Raw genomic sequence first — 22,681 nt, 5'->3', positions numbered from 1 at the left:
GGAGCACCTGGAGGAAACCCACGCAGACACAGAAAACTCCACACAGACAATGACCCAATGCTGGCATCGAACCTGGGTCTCTGGTGCTGTGAGGCAGCAGTGCGAACCACTGCCGTTGGGGAAGGGGGAAAACATCCTTTGGTGCATGCCCATCATGTCTATGCTGGTTCGTTGACAGTGTGTGAAAATCCTTGGCACTTTAACAGCCATTTCGCCTGTGCTAATATCCTGCATTCCTGAATAAGCAATGGCAGTAGCTACTTTAAGGATTTACTTTCTATACATTCTGTGGCTCTGTTGCCATTATCCTGTGAGCTTGGTTGTGCACCACTGAGACAATTGTCTCCTTATCCTGATATTTCCCCTGCAGCAGAACACCTCACACAGGACGAATGGCCAAATGACAGGACAGTTCCAGAAAATCCAGAATGCGTCATCCTGAGTGGGACTAATTGGATAACTCTGTCAAAGAACCAGCATAGACATGATGGGCCAAGGGCTTTCTGCTGTGTTGCAAGATTCCATGATAATGTCTACTCTGTTGTACCATCATCTGGGGCGGCAGTGGCAAGCACTGCTGCCTCACAGCGCCTGGGACCTGGGTTCAATTCCCAGCTTAGGTCACTGTCTGTGTGGAGATTGCATATTCTCCCCATGCCTGCGTGGGTTTCCTCCCACAGTCCAAAGATGTGCAGGTTAGGTGAACTGGCCATGCTAAATTATCCCTCAGTGCAACCGAACAGGCATCAGAGTGTGACAACTAGGGGATTTTCACAGTATCTTCACTGCAGTGTGACTGTAAGCCTACTTGTGACAATAATAAATAAACTTTAAACTTTGTAATGAAGTTAATGGGTCCTACTAAATGAACTTTCTACTCAATATTGAGGCTTATTGTTCCTTTTACACATTCTGCAATAACTTTAGATGCCTTGTGCTATCATGAAACGCACTGTTCTTGCTAGTGGACATTAAAATAAAAGCTTATAGTTTCAAAGTCAAATATATCTAATGATATATAATTAATCCTGCAATAAACCAATTTTTGGAATACATCATCCACAAGCTGAAGTAAAGACATATCCAAAATCTGTCATATGAAGTTTGCTGCCTTTATTTTATAAATTCCAGTATTGAGGATTGTCTGTTTCTTGAGTCCTTACCGAAACAGAAGTGACTGACACCTGCCAGTTAACAATAGTGCAGTTAAATGAACAATTTTGTCTTTAAATGTTCACCACATATCAAACACATTTTACAAGTTCCAAAATAAGGAGAAAAAGTAAATTGTCACAACACTAATGTCGAACCAGTTCAGAATAAACTGCGAATTCTGGAGCTAATTTTTTTTAAAAAGTTAAACTGCGTACTCTTGAATGAAGTTCAACACAAAATAATTCTGTCCAGGGTTCATTATTCTGGAATGGTTTCATTTATCATGAAAAATTAACACCCAAATTATCCCAGACTGAAACCAGTGCTCTTACTTCCACCCTGTGCTTTTAACTATACATACACAGTGAGACTATTTTTTATTGCAGATAATTAACAGCTACTTTGAGCTCAATTTTAGGCATTAAAATCTTTGAGCTCATCATTTCTACACAGCGGAGAGGATCTGTGCATCTCTTTAATGCCTGAATTTGCTATTATAAAGAGGAATAAAACACACTGGTTCTGTACCATTCTCATCGTTTCCATGAAGAATGCAGCAACCTAGCATTTTAAAAGTTCTACAACATTACCCAACAGAAAACCTTAATATGCCTTTGAAAGTTACACCGGTTGCATGATTTAAGGGAAAAGAACATGTCCTGCCATGCTTTTTTTGAACTTGTAGCAGAGTGTTCAAAAACACTTCCAGGGAGATTCCAGCAACATGTCCAGAGGTAAAGACATTTGACAAAATGTCCAACTCAACTTTCTTTGGTCAGAATTAAAAGAAAACAGTTCCTGTTGCAAGAAGCCAATGCAGAAACATCTTGGGTCAGATGTTGCAAATTTGAACATCACTTGTTTGTATCAACATGATGTTGTGTTCCGATTTCCTCTGTCTGAGTCAGCTGATTCAAGTTAAATCACCATAGGGAAACTGGATTTTGAGTAGAAACAGCATCGAAGCAGCAATTCTGTGACGTGCAACGTTAGAAAACAGCAAAAGCTTGAATTTATCGACATGTTCGCAAGACCATCAGAAATGAGAGAGTTTGATTTGGACTCAGAAGTAAAAATTGAGCAGCAATACAGTACAGATTTATAGAATGTGTCTGGATCTTACTCAGGTTGAAATAAACTTATCTGAATCCCTGTGGAACTCCTGGCCCACATCACTAACCAGTGCATGTTGTAGATATAATCCATACCGTGCAAATAAATACACAACTTGGCTCATTTAACAGATCGATTTAATTCCCAATTGAAAGATTTGGAAATTACATTCATAAGTATCTGCGCACGCAGTTGGGTCTAAATACAGCCCCTATGTATCAGTTAAATAAGATGTCCATGGCCAAAAACACACTACTTCGTTTAGTTAACTGAACTAAAAAAATGTTCAGCTATACTGTAGAATTAAATAATACAAAATATTCAGATTATAGCTTCAGGTTTTCAAAGTATTACTTTGAGGTTAATTTTTCGGTTGATTGGTAAACCGCAGCATACAATTTAATTTACACACATGCCATTCTGCATTGGAACTATATTCCCTCACACTAGGTCAAAATCCTGGCATCCCCTCTCTATGAGCACTTTGAAAGGACCTACACCACAAGAACTGCAATGGGTCCAGGCCACAGCTCTCCACCGCCTTCATGGACAAATAGAGGTTGGCAATAAGTGATGCCAAAATGCCATAGATGAATAAAAACAAAAATGCAATACAACAATCTCCCTGAAAAATCTGCACGGTGGCACAGTGATTAGCACTGCCGCCTCACAGCGCCAGGGACCTGGGTTCAAATCCGGCCTCTGTCTGCGTGGGTTTCCTTCGGGTGCTCCGGTTTTCTCCCACAGTCTGAAAATCATAGAATAAAACCCCTACAGTGAAGGAGGAGGCCATTCGGCCCATCAAGTCTGCACCGACCACAATCCCATCCAGGCCTCAACCCCACAACCACATGCATTTACCCTAGCTAGTTCCCCTGACACTGAGGGAGAATTTAGCATGGCCAATCCACCTAACCCACCTTTGGACTGTGGGAGGAAACCGGAGCACCCGGAGGAAACCCACGCAGACACGGGGAGAATGTGCAAACTTCACACAGACAGTGACCCAAGCCGGGAATCGAACCCGGGTCCCTGGCACTGTGAGGCAGCAGTGCTAACCACTGTGCCACCATGCCGCCCTGTGCAGGTTAGGTGGATCGGTCATGTTAAATTGCCTAAGTTTTCCGGGATGCGTAGGTTAGGGGGCACTTTGCTCCTGAGAAGGTTGAGGGGTGACCTAACCCTTAACATTAAAAAGGGCATGATAGGATGGATGTAAAGAGGACCTTTCCACTTGTAGACTTCAAAAGGTAGGGGTCATAAACAGAAAATAACCACCAACAAATTGAATAGGGAATTCAATTTACCCAGAGGGTAGTCAGAATGTGGAATTTGCTACAGCAAGGAATGGCTGTGGTGATTAACAGACACATTTAGGGGGGAAATCTAGAGGAAGAAGGGAACAGGAGGCTATATTAGATGAAGTAGGTCAGGTGGAGGTTTGTGTGGAATAAACACCAGCATCAACCCATTGGGTCAAATGGTCTCGGTTACAATAACTTTGAAACTTCTCTTCTAACCAATGGAATGGACATCAGTCAGAAAGATAAAGGTGCAAACTCCTCCAAAATGGCACCCAGCGGGATTACAGCGCTACCACAAACAATAATAGCAAAGATCTGATAAACAGAATAAAAATAACAGCAGGGCTAGTTAACAGGAGCTACATTCACAGTAAACTCCTCACTGGTCACCAGCTAAAATTTAAACTGACTATCACAGCATCTGGGCGAAGAAGCCAACAATTCACTCTGATTCAATGTCCTCCCATCAAATGTCACGCATAAGTGATTGCGGGCAGCAACTCACACTTCACACCATTTAATCAGGTGTCTCTCAAACCCTGGTCAGTCAGATCACAGTAAGTCACACCACAGGATTATCAAGTGTCGATCCAGGCTATGGTATACAGCAGCATCCATTCCCAACACTGAGGATCAGCTGGTGCTCAATTTATTTAATTTTTATAAGTCATGTGAAAAAGACGGTGTTCTGGTGTGGACGTCCCGGTGAAGGCATAAAGAGTAGCTACATCACCTCCAGATAACGAGCCTCGACCACCCTGTGTCAACTGAACTGCAGTATCTGCCTATAACACTTCTGCTTATGTGGTGATCTTTTCATTAAGCAGCCCAAGGTATCAAAGACTGCGCTTCCAACACACTGAATGCTTCAAGAATTTCTTGTATTTATTTTGATTCATTTTAACACAGCAAGTTAAAAAATCAATGTTTCCTGCTTTGGTGGTTGCTGCCGAGATGGTTTTGAACAACAATCAGATTTTTGCCACGGGGCAAGGAAATTTGGAAAGGGACAGAAGCGGGACAGACCACATCTAACTAAACAGAAATCAAAAGTTCAACATATTATCTACAAACAAACTCCAGCTACTCACCAGCATGTAGGAAATTTAAGTTTTGTTCTTACCTGCTACAAGCATTTACTGTTTTTAAAAAGTAAAGTGTCACAGCAATACAGAGCCCAGTGGCAGCTGTGAGATGCCATATCATTCTTATGGAACTACAGAGCTTCTGATCTGTTAAATTTACAATCCCAGGATGTCCCAAAGTACACCACAGCCAATGAAGTGTGTGTAATCGCTGTGCAATGCAGAAAGAGAGACAGAATTCCTAGCCATCCTAGTAAGGATGTACCTTTAATTGCTTGGGATGTTTTTCCAAGTTAAAGACCCAAACTAAATGCAAGCAGCTGCTGCTGACTGCTGGTACTAGAGATGCATTAGGAGTAGATCTCTTGGGCATAACTGGTGCCTGGTACTGAGACACCAGAGAAAGAGACAATTAATAGAAAGAAAGGGTCAGCTGTTGCCAGGACGTAAGTCTTCTGAGTACTATCCAAGTTTTTAGTTTGAGTACCATTGTGGATTCTCAAAACAGCAGGGAGAATTCAACACATGGAAATATTCATTCAGAATTTGAAAATATACAAATACTGAAATACAATATTGTGTGGACTGAGCTGCTAGTTACAATGCCTATTTTACATAAAGTTGCCTGTAACAGCAAGGATGTGGTTGTCTTTTGAAAAAAATAGATGTTGTCAAATCTTTTCATCTTGCACTCATCAGGACAATTCACCAGAATATCAAATGTAAAGGGAACAATAATTTATACTACATGAGATCACGAGAAGAGAGTGTTGATTGCTAAGTAGACTGACTGTAGAGGTGTTGCCATGGAGAAGGGACCAGTTAACTAATGACTGACAGTTAACTGCCAAGCTTTGTTCAAAGTCAAACCAGGCAGGTTGAATCTGATTAATCAAGGCATTTCCCTGTTTACAACAGGCGAGATAACAACAATAGCCAACCAGCCTATGCCTGCAAAACTCAAAATAGAGTGTCCAATATTAGATGGGATTCTGTGATTGGACAACATTTGCTAAACAATCCTGAGTTTATGAATTATACTGATAACCAATTCAAGATTATCAGTTGGACTCGCAGTATGGCACACTTAATAGAAGCTACAAATATTAAGACAGGGCCCTGTTCTTAGAAGACATAGAGCACGCACAATTAAACAAAATAGGTGACAGCAATTCGCTGATTTAAACCAGGCAGAGGTTGACTCTTATCAAGTCAATCTCAATATCTTGATAAGAGTCAACCTCTGCCTGGTTTAAATTTAAACAAAGCTTGGCAGTTAATTGTCAGTCATCAGTTAAATGGTGCATTCTCCATGGCAATGTCGCTACCATTCAGAGTCCACTTGCTAAATAATTAGCACTCTCTTCTCATGAAGTATAAATTGTTGTTCCCTTACATTTAGTATTTTTGTGAATTGACCTGATGAGTACAAGACAAAAAGCTTCGACAACATGTCTTTTTTTAAAAAGCAACACTCAAGTTCTGCACTACCAAACAAGCATTTGGATATGGCTGTATTCATACTGGAATTTGATAACATCCAACCCCACTCCAGCACTTAACCCAATCTAGGCCTATATTTCAGTGCAATATTCAGGGTTGCATTGCTCAAGATGCCAACCTTCAGTGGTAGGATAGATCCTGCTGTCCTGTTTTATATTCCTTCATAAAGCACCATCAAAAAGTGAGCTAACTTGTGCATTGTATTGCTGTCTGGGAATCTTTCTCTCTGCAGTTTTGTTTGGCTACAGAACATTGACCACACTGGAAATGTGCTTTGTTGTGAGGCAACTTGGACATTCCAAGAACATGATAAAGTGCGGCGTAAACAACAAGAGGAAGAAAATTTGCATACTACCCAAGAACTGTCATGTTCAGAGACATTTCCGGATATTTAACAACATTGCATCTTGAAGTGATAAATTGGCAGTCACGCAGTCTCAGTTCTGAAGATTTGATTACACCAACCTAACCCGTAATCACAAACAGCCCCTTCATTGCAGGAATCTCACTTACCTTTTGTAGTTTGTAACGTTTGAAATGCACACTATCATTTAACTTCACTGCTCACTAAAATAAGAAACAGAATGTTGGAAATATGCAGAAAGAGGCAGGTTATCAGAAAATGCTGGAGACACTCTGCAGGTCAGGTCGCGTTTATGGAGGGGGATAAACTGAATTAATCTTTCAGGTCGATTACCTTAATTTTGTTGCTGACTGTTCCCAGCATTTCCGTTTGTATTTCAGATTTCCAGTTTCCTCTCTTTATTTTACCTGTCAATCTCCAGCTCAGGACTTCCCAAACTGTGGATGGGGGCCACAAGATGAGACTTTGGTGTCGTGAACTCAGAGGCTGTTGTGAAGCTCAAGCTGATTGCAAGGACCTCTTCATATCCATTTACTTTTCTATTGGTGAATGTAACCTAACGGACAAATCTCTGAGGCCCAATTGCTGCTACAAAAAAAAAGGTGTTTCTTTTTTAAACAATTCCGCCCCCACCCCACCCAACAGCATCACCTCGACCCCGGATCAGAAGCCTAAACACATTCACCCCCAGCAATCGTAGATAACTCACATTAACTCTGAGGCATTAAACGGGGTCATACAGGGAAAAAATTGGGAAGCACTGCACTAACTCTTAAAACAAGTGTCTTTGAAGAAATTCTTGACATCAGTTTCATGGGTAAATGCACAGGATGTCTAACAGTCTACAACTCAATGCAGATTAGAAGATGATGCAAATTGTGATTCAGATATAACATTGACCATCACTTAACACCATACTAAATCCAACAGCACATTGAAGCATTTAAATGGTGGCTATTACTGGGGACTCAGACCAGTAGACTGATTTTAATCGGCATAAAACGTCATTTTTCAAGCAAAAGTTGCCAGTTTAGCAATGCTTATACAGCACTGAAATAATATTGCAGAGAATGGAGATCTCCACAAACACTGCAGAGTCTTGCCATAGAATCACAATGTTTACCATCCACAACTCAAAACCAAACCCAAGTGGGTAACTGAATAGGTGTGAGGAAGGTGCCAGTTACAATGGTTGCTGGACACACGGGATGTTTGGTGATGACCTCATTGGGAAGCCATGATTGAATGGCAGAGCAGACTCGATGGACCCGTGTGGCCTAATTCTGCTCTTATGTCTTATGGTCTTAAAAATGCATTGGAAACATACAAGGTGAGCCCTTGCTGCAATTCATGCAAGTGAGATAATGGAGAGCTGCCATTGGGCATGGAACCATAAACTAGCTTGAATTGTAGCCTCCAGAGCAAGGAAATAAGGTGTACAAGAAAAGTGAATATCGGCTGAGAACATACACTAGGAGGGTAGTAGCAAACTTCAGGAGAACACTGACTTGTGAAACAGGCAGACACGTGGCAGATGAAATTTAATGCAGATGCATTTTGGAAGGAAGAATGAGGAGAGGCGAGGTATCACCAACAAAATGGAACTATTTTTAACGGGGCACAGGAAGAGAAGTCTGGCATTTTATGTAAATTAGTCTTGGAAGGAGTCAGGACAAGGGCAGCACGGTGGCACAGTGGTTAGCATTGCTGTCGCACAGCGCGAGGGACCCGGGTTCAATTCCAGCCTCGGGTGACTGCTTTTGTGGAGTTTGCACATTCTCCCCATGTCTGCGTGGGTTTCCTCCGGGTGCTCCGGTTTCTTCCCATGTGCGGGTTAGGTTGATTGGCCATGCTAAATTGACCTTAGTGCCAAAGGGATTAGCAGGGTAAATGTGTGGGGGTTACGGGAATAGGGTCTGGGTGGGATTGTGGTCGGTACAGACTTGATGGGCCGAATGGCCTCTTTCTGTACTGTAGGGATTAAATGACAAGTCAAGAAGGCTGTGAAAAAGAATGTAGATGCAATCCCAGACTTTATAAAGAGAGACGCTATACAAAAAAGCAAGGAAGCAAGAAAACATTGTTCTAACCTCAGTGGAGCGGTGTATCCAATTTTGCACTGCATTTGTGGAAGGTGCAGAGATTTGCTAGAACCGTACCAGGGATGAAGGTTTTAGTTATGTGCAAACAAAAGTTTTTAAAGTTTAAAGTTTATTTATTAGTGTCACAAGTAGGCTTACATTAACACTGCAATGAAGTTACTGTGAAAATCCCTTAGTTGCTGCACTCCGGCGCCTGTTCGGGTACACTGAGGGAAAATCTAGCATGGCCAATGCACCTAACCAGCACGTCTTTCGGACTGTGGAAACCAAGCAGCCAGAAGAAACCCACGCAGACACAGGAAGAACGTGCAGACTCCGCACCGACAATGACCCAAGCCGGGAATTGAACCCGGGTCCCTGGCGCTGTGAGGCAGCAGTGCTAACCACTGTGCCACCGTGCCAACAAGATAAGTTTGCATTGCTCTTCTTAGAGCAAAGAAGATTATGAGAGATTTAATAGAGATGTTTAAAATTATGAAGGATTCTGATAAGAGTTGATAAGGAAAAACTTTACAGTAATTGATAAAAGATCAAGGTAAGAAGATATTCTTTTAAATAAATGCAGCAAGTTATGGTGATCAGGAACACACTGCCTGAAAGGATGAGTGAAGTAGATTCAATAGTAACTTTTTAAAGGGAATACTTGAGAGAGGAATATTTGAAAACAAAATATTTGCCGGGCTATGGAGAAAGAGCAGGGTAGTGAGACTAATTGGATAACGTTTTCAAAGTGCCAGAGCAGAATAGTCTGAATGGCATGATTCTAAGCAGCACAGAGCCGGCACAAGGATATCTGCCCCTCTAGGGGAAGCTTCAGCCCAATGACAGCGCTCCCACAATTCATTTTTGAATCTAGTAAAATGGTCTGTCCCACTCTCACTCAACCACTAAAAGCTGTAAAGCACACGAGTAGTTGTTACCCGCAGCCTGCCTTCAAGCCTTGCTCTGGTCTCAGCCTCTCGAGTCCTATCCCACTGTTCTGCTCTCTGTTACCCGAGCGCTGGTTAGATTCGCGCATTCCGTTCCTGCATCACTCATGAGACATTAAACCACATCATGAGATCATAAATTGGGCTGGGATGAGGAAAGGAAGGGAAAGCAATTAGATGATCAGCAAGCAAGCAGAGGGAAAGTCAGGAGGCTGCGGCGGTTCGGTGGGGCTGAGTAATAGCTGCCCGCTGTTGTTGCCTGCTCGAAAATTCCAGACGGACAAGGGAGGGAGGAGGGATAGAACTGAAACTGAATAGTGCCCTGCCTGCACGCACTTGGTTAAGTCCCTCATACTCATTTTGCGTCTTGGCGATATAATTTTAAAGCTTTAGACTTCATTTTTTGCTATGGTGCCAATACTAGCATGCTGGGGCTGCCGTTCCCCCAAATCCTGCTGCCCTAAGTGATCACCAAGTGGTTGCACCAGCTCTGATGTGGCACAGATTAGAAATCAGAGGGAGCATCACTTTGAGTACTCAAGTGTGGGTCTCGTTTTAGGTGCCCAGTTTCCAAGGAAACAGACTGGGTCTCTATTTCCTACTGAGTGCTCCATACCAACTGGAGGGGAAAATTAAAACTTCCTAAAATTTGGAAAAATGCATATTAAAATTGTGTATCATTATCACAAAATAGTATTTGTAAACTGCTTAAATTTCTTGCCTAAAATCGGAGTAGCCTCAGGTCAGGTTATAAACACCTATAACCGTTCATATAAGATGGATTGTTCCAGTGTTAAAACACATACTCATCTCGAATGGTGATCTATAAAATATTAAATGGCAGTTACAATTTATCCAAATAAAGTGCTAGTATATAGGACCCAGACTGAGATATTATTAACTGAGAAGCAAGTGCCCCAGTTTAGTAATTCCAGGTGTGAACCCAGTTTATTTTCTGGCTTTATTCCTTTGGATAAAATAATCATTTACAGCTGGAATTAAAATTTAGATGGCTCAAATAAATATGCTAAATAAATCAAATTCCCTGATCCATAAAAGCTGGCCCTGGATTTAAGGTACAGAAGCACTGGGGTGAATATCTCTTTGCAAATTGTGACGAGCTCTTCCAAGTTAAAAAGTTAAATCACTACCTAGAATTTGCGGCAGAGAAACAGGTCGATGCAGGTGTTTATGGTCCACACAAGCCTCCTCCTACCCGATCACCAAAAGCTTTCTTCCTCTCCACCATATATACTTTTCATTGCTACCCCTTAAATGCATCTATAGTATTTGCCTCAACTACTACACATGATAGCAAGTTCCATTTTCTCACCACTCCCTGGGCAATCAAGCAGAAGTTATAATGCACACCTTGGCTGGTAAAATAAGATCAGAAGTAACCTAAGTGCAATTTCCTTTCATCGCCTCAATTTCTTTCCGATGGAAAAGCTCCTAGCTGGGGCACAGATCCACAGGGAGCTTCTGACATCTCACTCACTGATCATTTTTCAACTGAAGACTAGACATTGAGTTAGCCAGCTGGTCCACAATAGAATGGATCATGGCTAAGCTCAGTATTATTGCCACTTGTCTATGCTCCAGCAGGGAGTCACTGGGCAGTGGGTTATCGGATTGTTTTCTTGTCCAGGGACTTTGAAACCAACTGCTGCAGCCTCCCCTCAATCTCAGGCGAGATCAGCTAACATGAACTGGAAGTCAAGCATGGGACATGACTCTCATTATGGCTCAGTGTCTCACAGTAAATTTACCCATCCATGTTCTGCTTGAATGTGCTCATCGGCTGTTAATTTTAGTTCAAACCTCAAAGATTTCAGCCTCATAGCTTCCCCTCCAACTGAAAAATGAAAGTTTATCTTAAACACCTTCTATCGGAGAGCCTGATGGTAAGTTTATCCAAGAGTCGCAGAGTCATTCAAACCAGGAAGGTATCATTACATCACTAAGTTCTTGGGTTGATACAAATCTTAAAATTAAATTCAGGCCATTCAGTGAAATCAGGAAGGATTTATTTTCACACAATGGATACTATAAATCGAGAATGCTCACCTCTAAAAACTCTGTGGATGCTGGGACAATAGAATTTAAGACAGATAGATTTTTTATTGGGCAAGTTATAAATGATATGGAGCAAAGGCAGGTCATTGGCCATGATCTCAGTGAATATTAGAACAGACTTGATGGGCTGAATGACCTCCTCCTATTCTGAACTGTTCTAATGTCATGCTGTTAGATAAGAAGAATAAAAGTCAGTCAGGGGTCCCATAACTGCTTGGGGCTTAATAGTGGATGTTGGACAAGGAGCGGTTCAGGGTTGTCCACAATGCTCCCACTGTCAAATAACCTACTGACATTCACTAATATGTCTCCTTAACTGTAGGAAGGTCCCTTGATCAAGATAGTTGAGAGTGTCCAACATCCAAAGAACCATAGCTCAGGTAAGGAACCTCAAGAGGGGAAAGAAAATCTGAGAAAGACCTCCAAACTTTGGAGAAAATCCTGAAGAAAATCATTCCAAACAATTCAGAACAATCTTTTTCTTTCTGAAGCCAAACGATGTTTGCATTGGGAGGAAGTATGAAGTCAAATGTAAGGGCAAGCCCTGGATACAGATTTAAGGGAAGCTTTCACTTAAAATGCAACCCACTGCAATTTAAACTTGTACAATGCTTAGTTTCTATAAAAGATACTGTTCAAATACTGTCAGAGGTCATCTCAATGGGGAATGCTTCAGAAAGCAGGAAATTTTACTTCAGTGTTTTTTTTTCTATGCTCAAGTCATTGGGTTGCCCTCGACAATGGTCCAATAAAAGCAACATTTCTAAAAAATGTTTCAGCTCCAGTTGTTTCAAGCTTAAATAAAAAATATACTCCTATATTGACTGCACAGCAGTAAGAAAAGAACATCAAGAATAATCAATTTTATGTGGAAAACGTGATATTACAGTAGTATACAGCAGAGCAAACATTTGCAGGCTTTGCTCTGAAACTGCGCACTTTTTTTAATATAGAACTTTTTTTTAATAAATGTCAAAGCACAAGATTCCTACCACATGACAGAAAAATGGATGAACTCCCTGCCAGTCGACTGATCTTGCTCTCATCTTTTAGGCATAATAAATTTTACAATGGCCCATAGCCTCACAGGTTGATTGTATAAAAAAAGATTCCTAAAGACAACTCTCGAAGTTTGAATGCAGTCCATCTTTATCTCCAGGGGCTGCATGGCTTTGATGTCGAGAAACCTCAGTTCTTGAAGCGTGTTTGTTCACAGATGTGGTTGAATTTCCTGGAAGGAAAAAGACAAAAGGTTTTTAAAAAGTGGCAAAAGTTCTTTAATTCGACTTATTTCAAAGCAACCTATTTTCCCGGTCAAAATTAATTCCAGTTTATATTACAAGAAACGACCCATATGTACACATCGGGGTGAATTTTTCTGGTCTGCCCGCCACGGGAATCATAGCGGGCAAGGGGCAGACCCTAGAAAGGTCCGCTGACCTCATGCGGCATTTTCCAGTTTCGGGGCGAGCACGGCCGGAAAATCCCACCCATCATGTCCAATTTGGCTGTTCCATACAATGAGTGTACTTGTTGGTCGCAAGTAACTGCATTTAGAGCACCTTTAGAGTTGCAAAATATCCTAAGGTGCTTCATCAACACTGAGCCACAAAAGATGACATCAGGACATGTGACTGAAAACTTAGTTGAAGAGGCAAGTTTTGAGGAACGACTTGAAGGAAAGGAGAGAAGAGGATAGATTTAGGGAGGGGATTCCAGATCTTAGGGTGTAGGCACCTGAAGGCACAACATCAATGGTGGGGTGAAGGAAATTTGATGTGAATAAGAAGTCAGAATTGGGGAAACACAGCATTAAAACATGGAACAGCAGATTACAATTGAATAATCTATTAACAAAAACTCTTGGCTTCCAAATTGAGAAGTTGAGAATTTATAATCAGATGTGAATTTGAAGCATTAGGGAAGCCAATTAACTCTACTTTTCAGATTAGTCTCAGATTGAGCATTAGCATTTGTTGCTGTCTGAAATTTATTTTATAAACAAACATCAGGAGCAATAGCTCATTTCAGATCATTCTCCACAGCAAACCAATATTTGATCAGATGTCTGCTCTGGTTTGGTTAAACTCTGCGGCCCTACATGGACAGGCCATTAAACACAGCTTCTCCATAGCTACAAATAGCTTTCCATTATGTTTATTAGGCAAGTGTTATCAAGATAAAAACCCTTATTATTATATAACATACCTACTGGAACATGGCACAATGACCCTTTTGTAATAATACATCCTCATCCTCTGACTGATTATAAGCAATGCCATTGGACATTCGCTTTGTAAATTTTGTTGTTCAAATTAAACGGAAACCCACAAAACACTTGCAGTGAAATTAGCATCTTCATTGCAACAGTACTTCAAATCCCCATGTGGAATTTCATCTTTCTCACGCCACCTCCTCTCATATCATCCCCATTCCATCCTCTATTTCACACCTCGCATGCTGTCCCTCTCATGCCAGCTCTCTTACTGCCCAGAATAGCTCATCTACCCATATCAAGTCATTTCCACATCTGCATTTGCTGATCCCGTCTCCCTCCATTTCATGCAGTCTCCCTTCCCTCTCACTCCCATGTCATCACCCATCCCTCCTGTCCTATGCCCTCCCCCATGTCATGCCTTTCATCCCCACTGCCACTTCACTCCCCCTTTACCTGCTCAGAGGCATTCCATTTCCCCCTCCATCCCCTGACCCTCTCCTCCTCCTGTATCAGCCCCTTCAGCCTATCCTCCAGCACACAGTCCCATGCCGCCCAACATATGCAGCCCCTTTTTTCCCTGAGGCTGTCTCCACCACCCACCCTGCTCCCCGACCCCATGTTGTCCCCATACCTCTATCATCATAGAGAGCCCACAATCAAGGCTGGGGAACATGGAACAGCAAGGGCCAGGCATCAGTAAGTGAGGTCATGTAGGAGCAGGGTCCAAGGGCCAATAAGCAAGAGCAGGAGGCAGAGACAGCCAGAACCCAGTCACCTAGCCATGGAATTGCAGAGCAGAGAGTCAGTAAGTCAACTGGGCGCTCCAGGCTCCACCCACCAAATTAAAACACTGCTCAATCAGAAATTCAGACAGACCTGTGCATTATTATAGATTAAGTGGCTATGGCAGATTTCATTAAGTTCTAACCAGGCTCGAGACCAGCTGTAAAGCGGCAGGCAAATGTTCAAGCGAGAAAAGAAATAATTAATGTGTTTGGTACTTACATGGCGTGATGTGCTTTAACCTGCGTGCGACAGTTTCGACCCCAGTAGCAATTTGGACGTGCAGTTACAGACTCTACAAGATCAAGCAGTTGTAATTTAAACTAAAATTGCTAAAAGAATAGACAAGATTATTTTGAAAGACCTCAATAGCTCTTTTCACTGCACAGGATAAAACATGAGAAATAGGCCTATGTAGGTTTCCTGCTGAAAAGAACAACATATGAACTAGGAGCAGGAGTAGCATCCGGCCCCTGGAGCCTGCTCTGCATTTCAATAAGATCGTGGCTGATCTTTTCGTGGACTCAGCTCCACTTACCCGCCCGCTCACCATAACCCTTAATTCCTTTATTGTTCAAAAATCTATCAATCTCTACCTTAAAAACATTCAATGAGGTAGCCTCAACTGCTTCACTAGGCAGGGAATTCCACAGATTCACAACCCTTTGGTTGAAGAAGTTCCTCCTCAACTCAGTCCTAAATCTACTCTCCCTTATTTTGAGTGTATAAATCAGTATACAAATGAGAGTGTTCTTTTGAATATACACACATCAGTGCACATACTAAACTATAATACACTCAACTCAAATTAAATGCAGTACAGAAGATGGTGCCGGAATGAGACGACTTCTTGCAAGATGTGCCCAGCATATCTTATGCTTTGTCTGTATAGCGCGTAAGAAACAATACTTTTCACTGTATACTAATACACGTGACAATATTAATTCAAATCAAATCATGTCTAATTTAGAAATATATATTTGAGTATTGCAGAAATGAGATATGAAGCTTTTTGTCTTGCGTTCAAGGGGAAGACAACAATTCATGAGAATTTAATGTTGATTGGTTGACAAGTGGACTCTGATTGGTAGAGAGAGGTGTTGCCATCAAAAATGCCCCAGTTGATAGTGACCGACAGATAACTGCCAAGCTGTGTTTGATATTTAAACCAGGCAGTTGACCCTGATTGGTCAAGGCATTAACCTGAATCAGCAAATGGCTGTTGAGAAATCAGACTTGTTTTGAAAACAAATTTCCAGTTGATATCCTTAAAATTCCTGAGGATTTTCAGTACTCTATTTTCTAAGAAAATTTGAAAAATAAATTCCATTTAAGCGAATGCATTAATTTGTTGAATTTGCCACAATCATAAAGCTGTTTAGGAAGATACCTGTACATTATTGATGACTTTCCTCAATGTTAACATTGTAACTATATTTATCTTCCTTAAAACTTTGTTCAAATAATAGTGGCTGAACTTTAAAATTTTCAATGGCCCTTAGGTGCTTTGAGGCATCCTGAGGACACAACTAGGAACAGCATAAATGCAGACTACAGCTTCCTTATAAACTGACAAGTCATTAAATGGAACTAACCTGGAAGTTCTGCAGCAGGAATATTCTGCCTGTACTGATAAGCCAGCTCACGAAAGCTGTGTAGTCCACAACAGTAACAAAGGACAACATTTGTTGTAACATGATAATCTGTTTTTAAAAGATAAAAAAACCACAGATAGTGCTTGTTGATGGAATTAAAGGCCCTATTGTCTTCAGTTTACAAGATAAGCTTCTAAAGATATTCTCATTTATTAAACATTGCAAAAATGTCAAATTTAAAAGAAATCGAACATTAGCTAACAGCACTTTTCTCTCCAACTGAAAGCTCTCATGTAGTCACTACATTTTATTGACGTAATATTACTGTAGGATCTCATTATTAGTTCTACTCTTGAGACTTAAACACACAAATCAAGGCTACCACTCCGGTATAATACACGTTTTTTCAGATGAGATGTTAAACTGAGGTCCAGTCTGCCCTATCAGGTGGAAGTAGAAGATCCCCGGCACTATTTCAAAGGGCAATGGAGATCTCTTTGGTACCCTGGACAATATCTATCCAGTAAGAAGTTTAACAACACCAGGTTAAAGTCCAACAGGTTTATTTGGTAGCAAAAGCCACACAAACTTTCGGAGCTCCAAGCCCCTTCTTCAGGCGAGTGGGATCTATCCCTCAAACAACATAATTAAAACAGCTTATCTGGTTGCTATCCCATTCCTGTTTGTGGGATCATGCTGTGTGCAAATTGGCTACCACATTTCCTACACTACAACAGTGGATAAACTTCAGGTACTTCAAAACGTTTGCAATGACATTAATATCTTTATTACAACAGCATTCTAATTTACTGAGGTTAATACCACTGGCTTCATTGACTGCAAAGCTTTTTGGAATTTGCTGTGGCCATGAAAGTTGCTACAGAAACGCAAGACTTTCGTTAAATAGTTTTTACTAATATTTTTAATGTTTTATTACGATACTCATCAACATTTTAATTGTAAGTGTATGTTCCAGTTAGACATACCTGCAAGAGCAAACTTCCCTCTCTGAAGAGCCAATAGACTTTCTTGCAGCATCTCTTTCCAAGTAAGGCCTCTAGATGCAAGGTAGTTCTGAAAGGTAATGCCAAGGCATATGAGATTATGGTTAAATCAAGTATCAATACATGCAAAGGCATGTCTGCTATCCAGTTCCAAACTTATTCTGCTCCTGAAGTGTCAAGTTTAACCTTTCATTGGTTCAGCACAGAGCAGGAGACAGAACAATTCTCTAAAAAAAATGAAGCTGTGTTTTGATAATGGGGGTTAAAAGATGTCAAGTAACTCTCATTAAATTATCACAATCTGTTGAAATGATGCCACAACTTTCCTACGTTAACTGGAAGTGAATCTAATTCTTGAAAGGAAGGATAAACTAATGCAGTTATTCGCATTTTGGAAAAAAAGGCAGGATTGTTTGTGCAGCCCACAAAAAGAGTTATGCAGTTTTAAACAACTGAGGGAGCACAGATATAGAGCAGAGTAGGAGGCTTGGGAGTAGGCAACCTACCTGTGCTCTCAGTCAGGATAAGTATGTCATCTCAGGAGAATACCTAAGGCACATTGACTAACCAAACTGCCAACCTTCTGCTAACTGAACTCACAGCTTGGCCCATTTGGTATCAGTCTTAACCTCTCAAATCCAATGGGTTCAAATCCGACTGAAGGATCGTGTAGCCCTACTGGAATGGACAGGAGCTCCCCCAATCTCTTGGCTAACATCCTTTTCTTGACCCACACCATGAACAGATTACCTGGCTGATGGTCTCATCACTGTTTGGAGGATCACACCCTGGACAAAATGCTGCTGTGTTTAGTTACAAACAATGACTGCCTTTTGAACTGCTTTCAGGTGTTTGATTAAGCACTATCCATCTTTCTTTCTTCTTTATACTTTGGATAATAAATCTCCAAATCAGGAAGTGAGTAGTACATCACATTTTCAATTCCTAGTGACAAAGACTTACTCTTCTCCCTAATTGAATGGGAAATATCAGAGCCAGTCCAGGTCACTCTTCCACACCTCTCCCACAACACCGGCCATAAAGGCACGTGAAACATTGAGTCCACCTGCCTGATTGTCACATGGAGAACACACACTCCAAGGACAACCAAGGACAGGTATTGAAACAAAAGCATTAAAAAAAATGGAAGCCTTACGAAGGGCATCTTACCTTCAGAATGTCTGACTCGTAGCTATTGTTGTTTAATATTCCATCCAAACATTTCTCTCCAAAATTTACATCTGTCAAAAATATTATTATCCGGTCAGAACTCTCAAAAGTTCAAAGAACAAAGAACAATGCAGCACAGGAACAGGCCCTTCGGCCCTCCAAGCCCGTGCTGCTCCCTGGTCCAAACTAGACCATTCTTTTGTATCCCTCCATTCCCACTCCATTCATGTGGCTATCTAGATAAGTCTTAAACGTTCCCAGTGTGTCCGCCTCCACCACCTTGCCCGGCAGCACATTCCAGGCCCCCACCACCCTCTGTGTGAAATATGTCCTTCTGATATCTGTGTTAAACCTCCCCCCCTTCACCTTGAACCTATGACCCCTCGTGAACGTCACCACCGACCTGGGGAAAAGCTTCCCACCGTTCACCCTATCTATGCCTTTCATAATTTTATACACCTCTATTAAGTCTCCCCTCATCCTCCGTCTTTCCAGGGAGAACAACCCCAGTTTACCCAATCTCTCCTCATAACTAAGCCCCTCCATACCAGGCAACATCCTGGTAAACCTCCTCTGTACTCTCTCCAAAGCCTCCACGTCCTTCTGGTAGTGTGGCGACCAGAACTGGACGCAGTATTCCAAATGCGGCCGAACCAACGTTCTATACAGCTGCATCATCAGACTCCAGCTTTTATACTCTATGCCCCGTCCTATAAAGGCAAGCATGCCATATGCCTTCTTCACCACCTTCAGATTTAAAATTCATAAAAAACACTGAACAAAAGGTTTATATCAGCTTTGCTTCTCAGAACTTGGCCCTGGATCAGGTCCCAGGAAAACCTAACTCAGAATACAGGACAATGGGGACAGCAAGACTAGTTCCATCTCATCCTAAAAAAAAACAATAGAATGGGCCAAATACTTCTGTCTTAGTGTAAACCTCTACGATAGTTGGAATTGGGGAAGAAAGGGTTCCATTCATCAGTACGGATATCTCCCACCAGAGTCACTGCACAAAGATTCCACCATCACACCCAGGAAAAAGGAATTGACAAATTACCAGAGTCAAAACTACTGTCACTGAATTATGGAATTTGCTAACAAATCACTTACACCAAACCATCAATCAGGACCCAAGTGGACATATATCTCGATCAGTCTAAATAAAATGACCCATGTTACTGTCTCATCATTGAAGGAGGCCTTTTAGTACAATATAATGTATAATGGAAAATATATCTACCACAAAATCTCGCCAAGCAGCCAGAGCATCCCACTCGAGAGCAGCCCCAGTACATGTGGCAGAAAGTCCGTAAACAAATTGTGCCTGGAAGGAAAGACAATTTCAGAATTACTTGTCCATTATCTAACTAATAAAGGTGGTGATAATGATATGAAAGGCTGAACGGAGTATTTGTTTAGGCTTGGAAGACAGCTACATGGAGCGAGGCTCATTTTTTACTTTGAGCACACGAGTTCACAGCAAGTTCTGCACAAACTAACATTTTAAATGTAGATCTGCACCTCTGGTTTTGGTGGAAAAAGCGGATCTGAATTTTTTCTCTCGCTGTTATAGATCACAAAGTTTTCAAAGGTTTAAATGGGAACTGCATGGAATACAGATTAAACGTGAAATAGTTATAACAAGGTATAAAATTACCCCTACAGCAAAAGGGTTAAAATTAGTTCCACGGCAACTGAATTTCAAATTAAACAACTTTTACTAAAAAAAAACATGTATTTAGCAAAATAAAGGGAGATGAGGCTAAATGTATTTACACAGCGAATTGTGAACTGGATTGCACTGCCTGAAAGGGCGGTGGAAGCAGATTCAATGATAAATGTAAAAAATAAATTGTCAAAATATTTGATAAATAAAAATTTGTAGGGCTACAGGAAAAAAAAAATCAGGTTAATTGAATATCTCTTTAAAAGAGATGGCTCAGACACAATGGGTTGAATGGCCTCCCTCCGTGCTGCATTGTTCTATGATTCCCCAAGAGAATACTTTAAAATTAATTAATTTGCAATGAAGCATTTTGTGACACCGAGAACAAGAAAGACAACTTGTCTTCCGTCAGTACTGTCAGCAATAAATGTCTGAACCCCAAAAGGTGCAAGTGTCAATATCTTTGGAAATGACATTCAATGTTTTTTTTATCCATTTGCATTTACGATCACCATTAAGTTCTGCCAGAGTGAACATCCAAACAAGAATTTCTCCCAGTTTCAGTTGGTCCATGTTAACCACATTGCAGCAGTCACGTGATTAACGGAGACCAATCAGGCTGAACAATAACATTCCAGAACAAAAATGTGCTACACTCTCAGATCAGCTGAGAAAGGTTTAACCAAGCTGAATTGCACTAACAATATCTTTAAATTTTAACATCGAACTAAACTTTTATGCAAACTGGAGCACTTGTTCATACTCAAGTCTTGGGGGCCCTGGGTCAAGACCAGCCATCCTATTAGCAAGGAAGCGGAGTCAGAGATTGCAGTCACTGGCACCCAACTCAATTTCCATTTCAGAACAGCCAAACAGGTAATGAATTAACAAAAGCTTGGAACATTGCAAAGCTGCCACGTACATTGCTGAGGTGTAATGGTCGGGTTCTGTTCACGCTCTGCCCTCCGGTCAGGCATCGGCTGAAAACAGCAAGTGCAAATCATGTGAGGGCCACGAGCAGGGCAAGTGTAGTCCTGGACAGCTTAAAAAAAAATCAAAAAGCAGACAGCAGTGATACAGTTAGCAAGGTTAGGACTTGTACAAAATAATTCACTTGCGAGATCAGAAAACGTCTACAAATCTGTAAATACAAATGATGTTTTCACTGCTGAATACAATCTAATCTAAAACACCAATAAGAGTCTAGTTTTCTTCCACTGTTATACTGTCAAATGAGTGAACATTATGCATAAACTATTCATAATTAAACAAGGGAAAAAGCAGAATGCCGAGGGAAACAAATTTAAAACGGTTCATTCACAAATGCTATAAAAGATTGGGAGAGTGCTGATTATTATGGTTACAAATGAATTAAGCAGCATTATAAATCAGATTGTAAACTCAATTTGGAGTGCTTATTAAATGTCATTTAGGATCCACAATTTTTTAGCTCCAACAGTGTTCTGCAAAATGATTTTCAATGTAGATGAAGTGACATTTTTTAAAAGGATGCTGAGAAATGGGATGGAAGGAGCTAGCTCAGACACAGTGGGGTAAATGGGTTCATTCGGCAGTCATTTTCATGACTTTTCCAGATCTGACATTACAACGTGGCCAGTTCCTGCTGCGACTTGCAGTTCACCAGTTAAATCAGTACTGGATAGGAGCTTACAACTACTGACAAATGGCAAGACAAACAAGTATTGAAAAAGCTAACGTAATACAATCAAGTTAAATAACCTGAGTATTTATCATTGCAAAAACAAAGTTATAATTAAATCTTGGGATATATTGCTTGTGCTGCTGTCAAACATGCATTATTACCCAGAAAAACAGCAGGCTCATCCTCAAGATCTCTGAAAATACAGTTTTTAAAATAAATGAGTGTTCAAAATATTGGCTCACCTAACCACGTTAGTACCCAGCTCCACTCACCTTACTCTTCCCTCTTATTTTCACTTTTTTTTTGGAAAACAACCCATAACTTTTCTCATTCTGCTTTGTGCAACCCACATTGCAAATTTGCAAACTCGAACATAATGCCGTGCTCCACATAGAGATCACACTTCCCTTAAAACATCTCCCCCTGCTCTCTGCAAATCCGGATATTTACACTCGGACGGTTAAAAGAGGTCAACACACAGCCAAGAATACCATCTATATATCACAAAACGTTCATGCCAGTTTGGTTCACCAAACACAATCCGTTTCTAACCTCTCCTTTTACATCCCCTTTACAGATTTTACCTTTCTGTTTAGATCTCTGGCGCCTACTCTCATGAAATAGCAACATTACTCATTTTGGCATGTGGATACTTACCGACAGGGATACTGGTAGAGGTTGAAGGGGCATCACTTGTTCTGATACCCGGCAAGAAAATAGACTGATTGTTCTCAGACCGATATCCAGGACACTGTCTGCATACAATATGTGGCTGACTGAAAATAGATAGAAAATCTATAATGCAGCCAACCGTGGTGAGACAGAAAATTGTATTTAAATCTTACTCTAAAGCTTGCGTAACTTGATAAAGAGCAGGAAAAAAGTGCAAAGGAATAACTTTTATATCGTATCCTATTACTCCCCAATCAGAAATCAGGTCCCATTGTA

The 22,681-nt window shown here is 41.0% G+C and overlaps 1 protein-coding gene across 1 annotated transcript in view; it reads right to left on the bottom strand.

Annotated features, from left to right (window-relative positions):
- Positions 1 to 12,479: 12,479 nt before the first annotated feature.
- The window catches only part of chfr (checkpoint with forkhead and ring finger domains, E3 ubiquitin protein ligase), a 35,181-nt gene continuing 24,979 nt past the window's right edge, over positions 12,480 to 22,681 (bottom strand). The window contains exons 9-16 of the mRNA XM_078227176.1: positions 22,391 to 22,509; positions 20,993 to 21,112; positions 19,645 to 19,728; positions 18,402 to 18,472; positions 17,214 to 17,301; positions 16,228 to 16,335; positions 14,855 to 14,927; positions 12,480 to 12,862 (exon numbers count right to left, since the gene is read on the bottom strand). Of these exons, the coding sequence (XP_078083302.1) occupies positions 12,820 to 12,862; positions 14,855 to 14,927; positions 16,228 to 16,335; positions 17,214 to 17,301; positions 18,402 to 18,472; positions 19,645 to 19,728; positions 20,993 to 21,112; positions 22,391 to 22,509 (706 nt within the window). The 3' untranslated portion in view covers positions 12,480 to 12,819. The remainder of the gene's footprint in view (positions 12,863 to 14,854; positions 14,928 to 16,227; positions 16,336 to 17,213; positions 17,302 to 18,401; positions 18,473 to 19,644; positions 19,729 to 20,992; positions 21,113 to 22,390; positions 22,510 to 22,681) is intronic.

The sequence above is a fragment of the Mustelus asterias genome, chromosome 13, assembly GCF_964213995.1.
Source record: "Mustelus asterias chromosome 13, sMusAst1.hap1.1, whole genome shotgun sequence".
Classification (NCBI taxonomy): domain Eukaryota; kingdom Metazoa; phylum Chordata; class Chondrichthyes; order Carcharhiniformes; family Triakidae; genus Mustelus; species Mustelus asterias.
The sequence above is the reverse complement of the archived record's forward strand: the minus strand, read 5'-3'. Positions and strand labels throughout refer to the sequence as shown.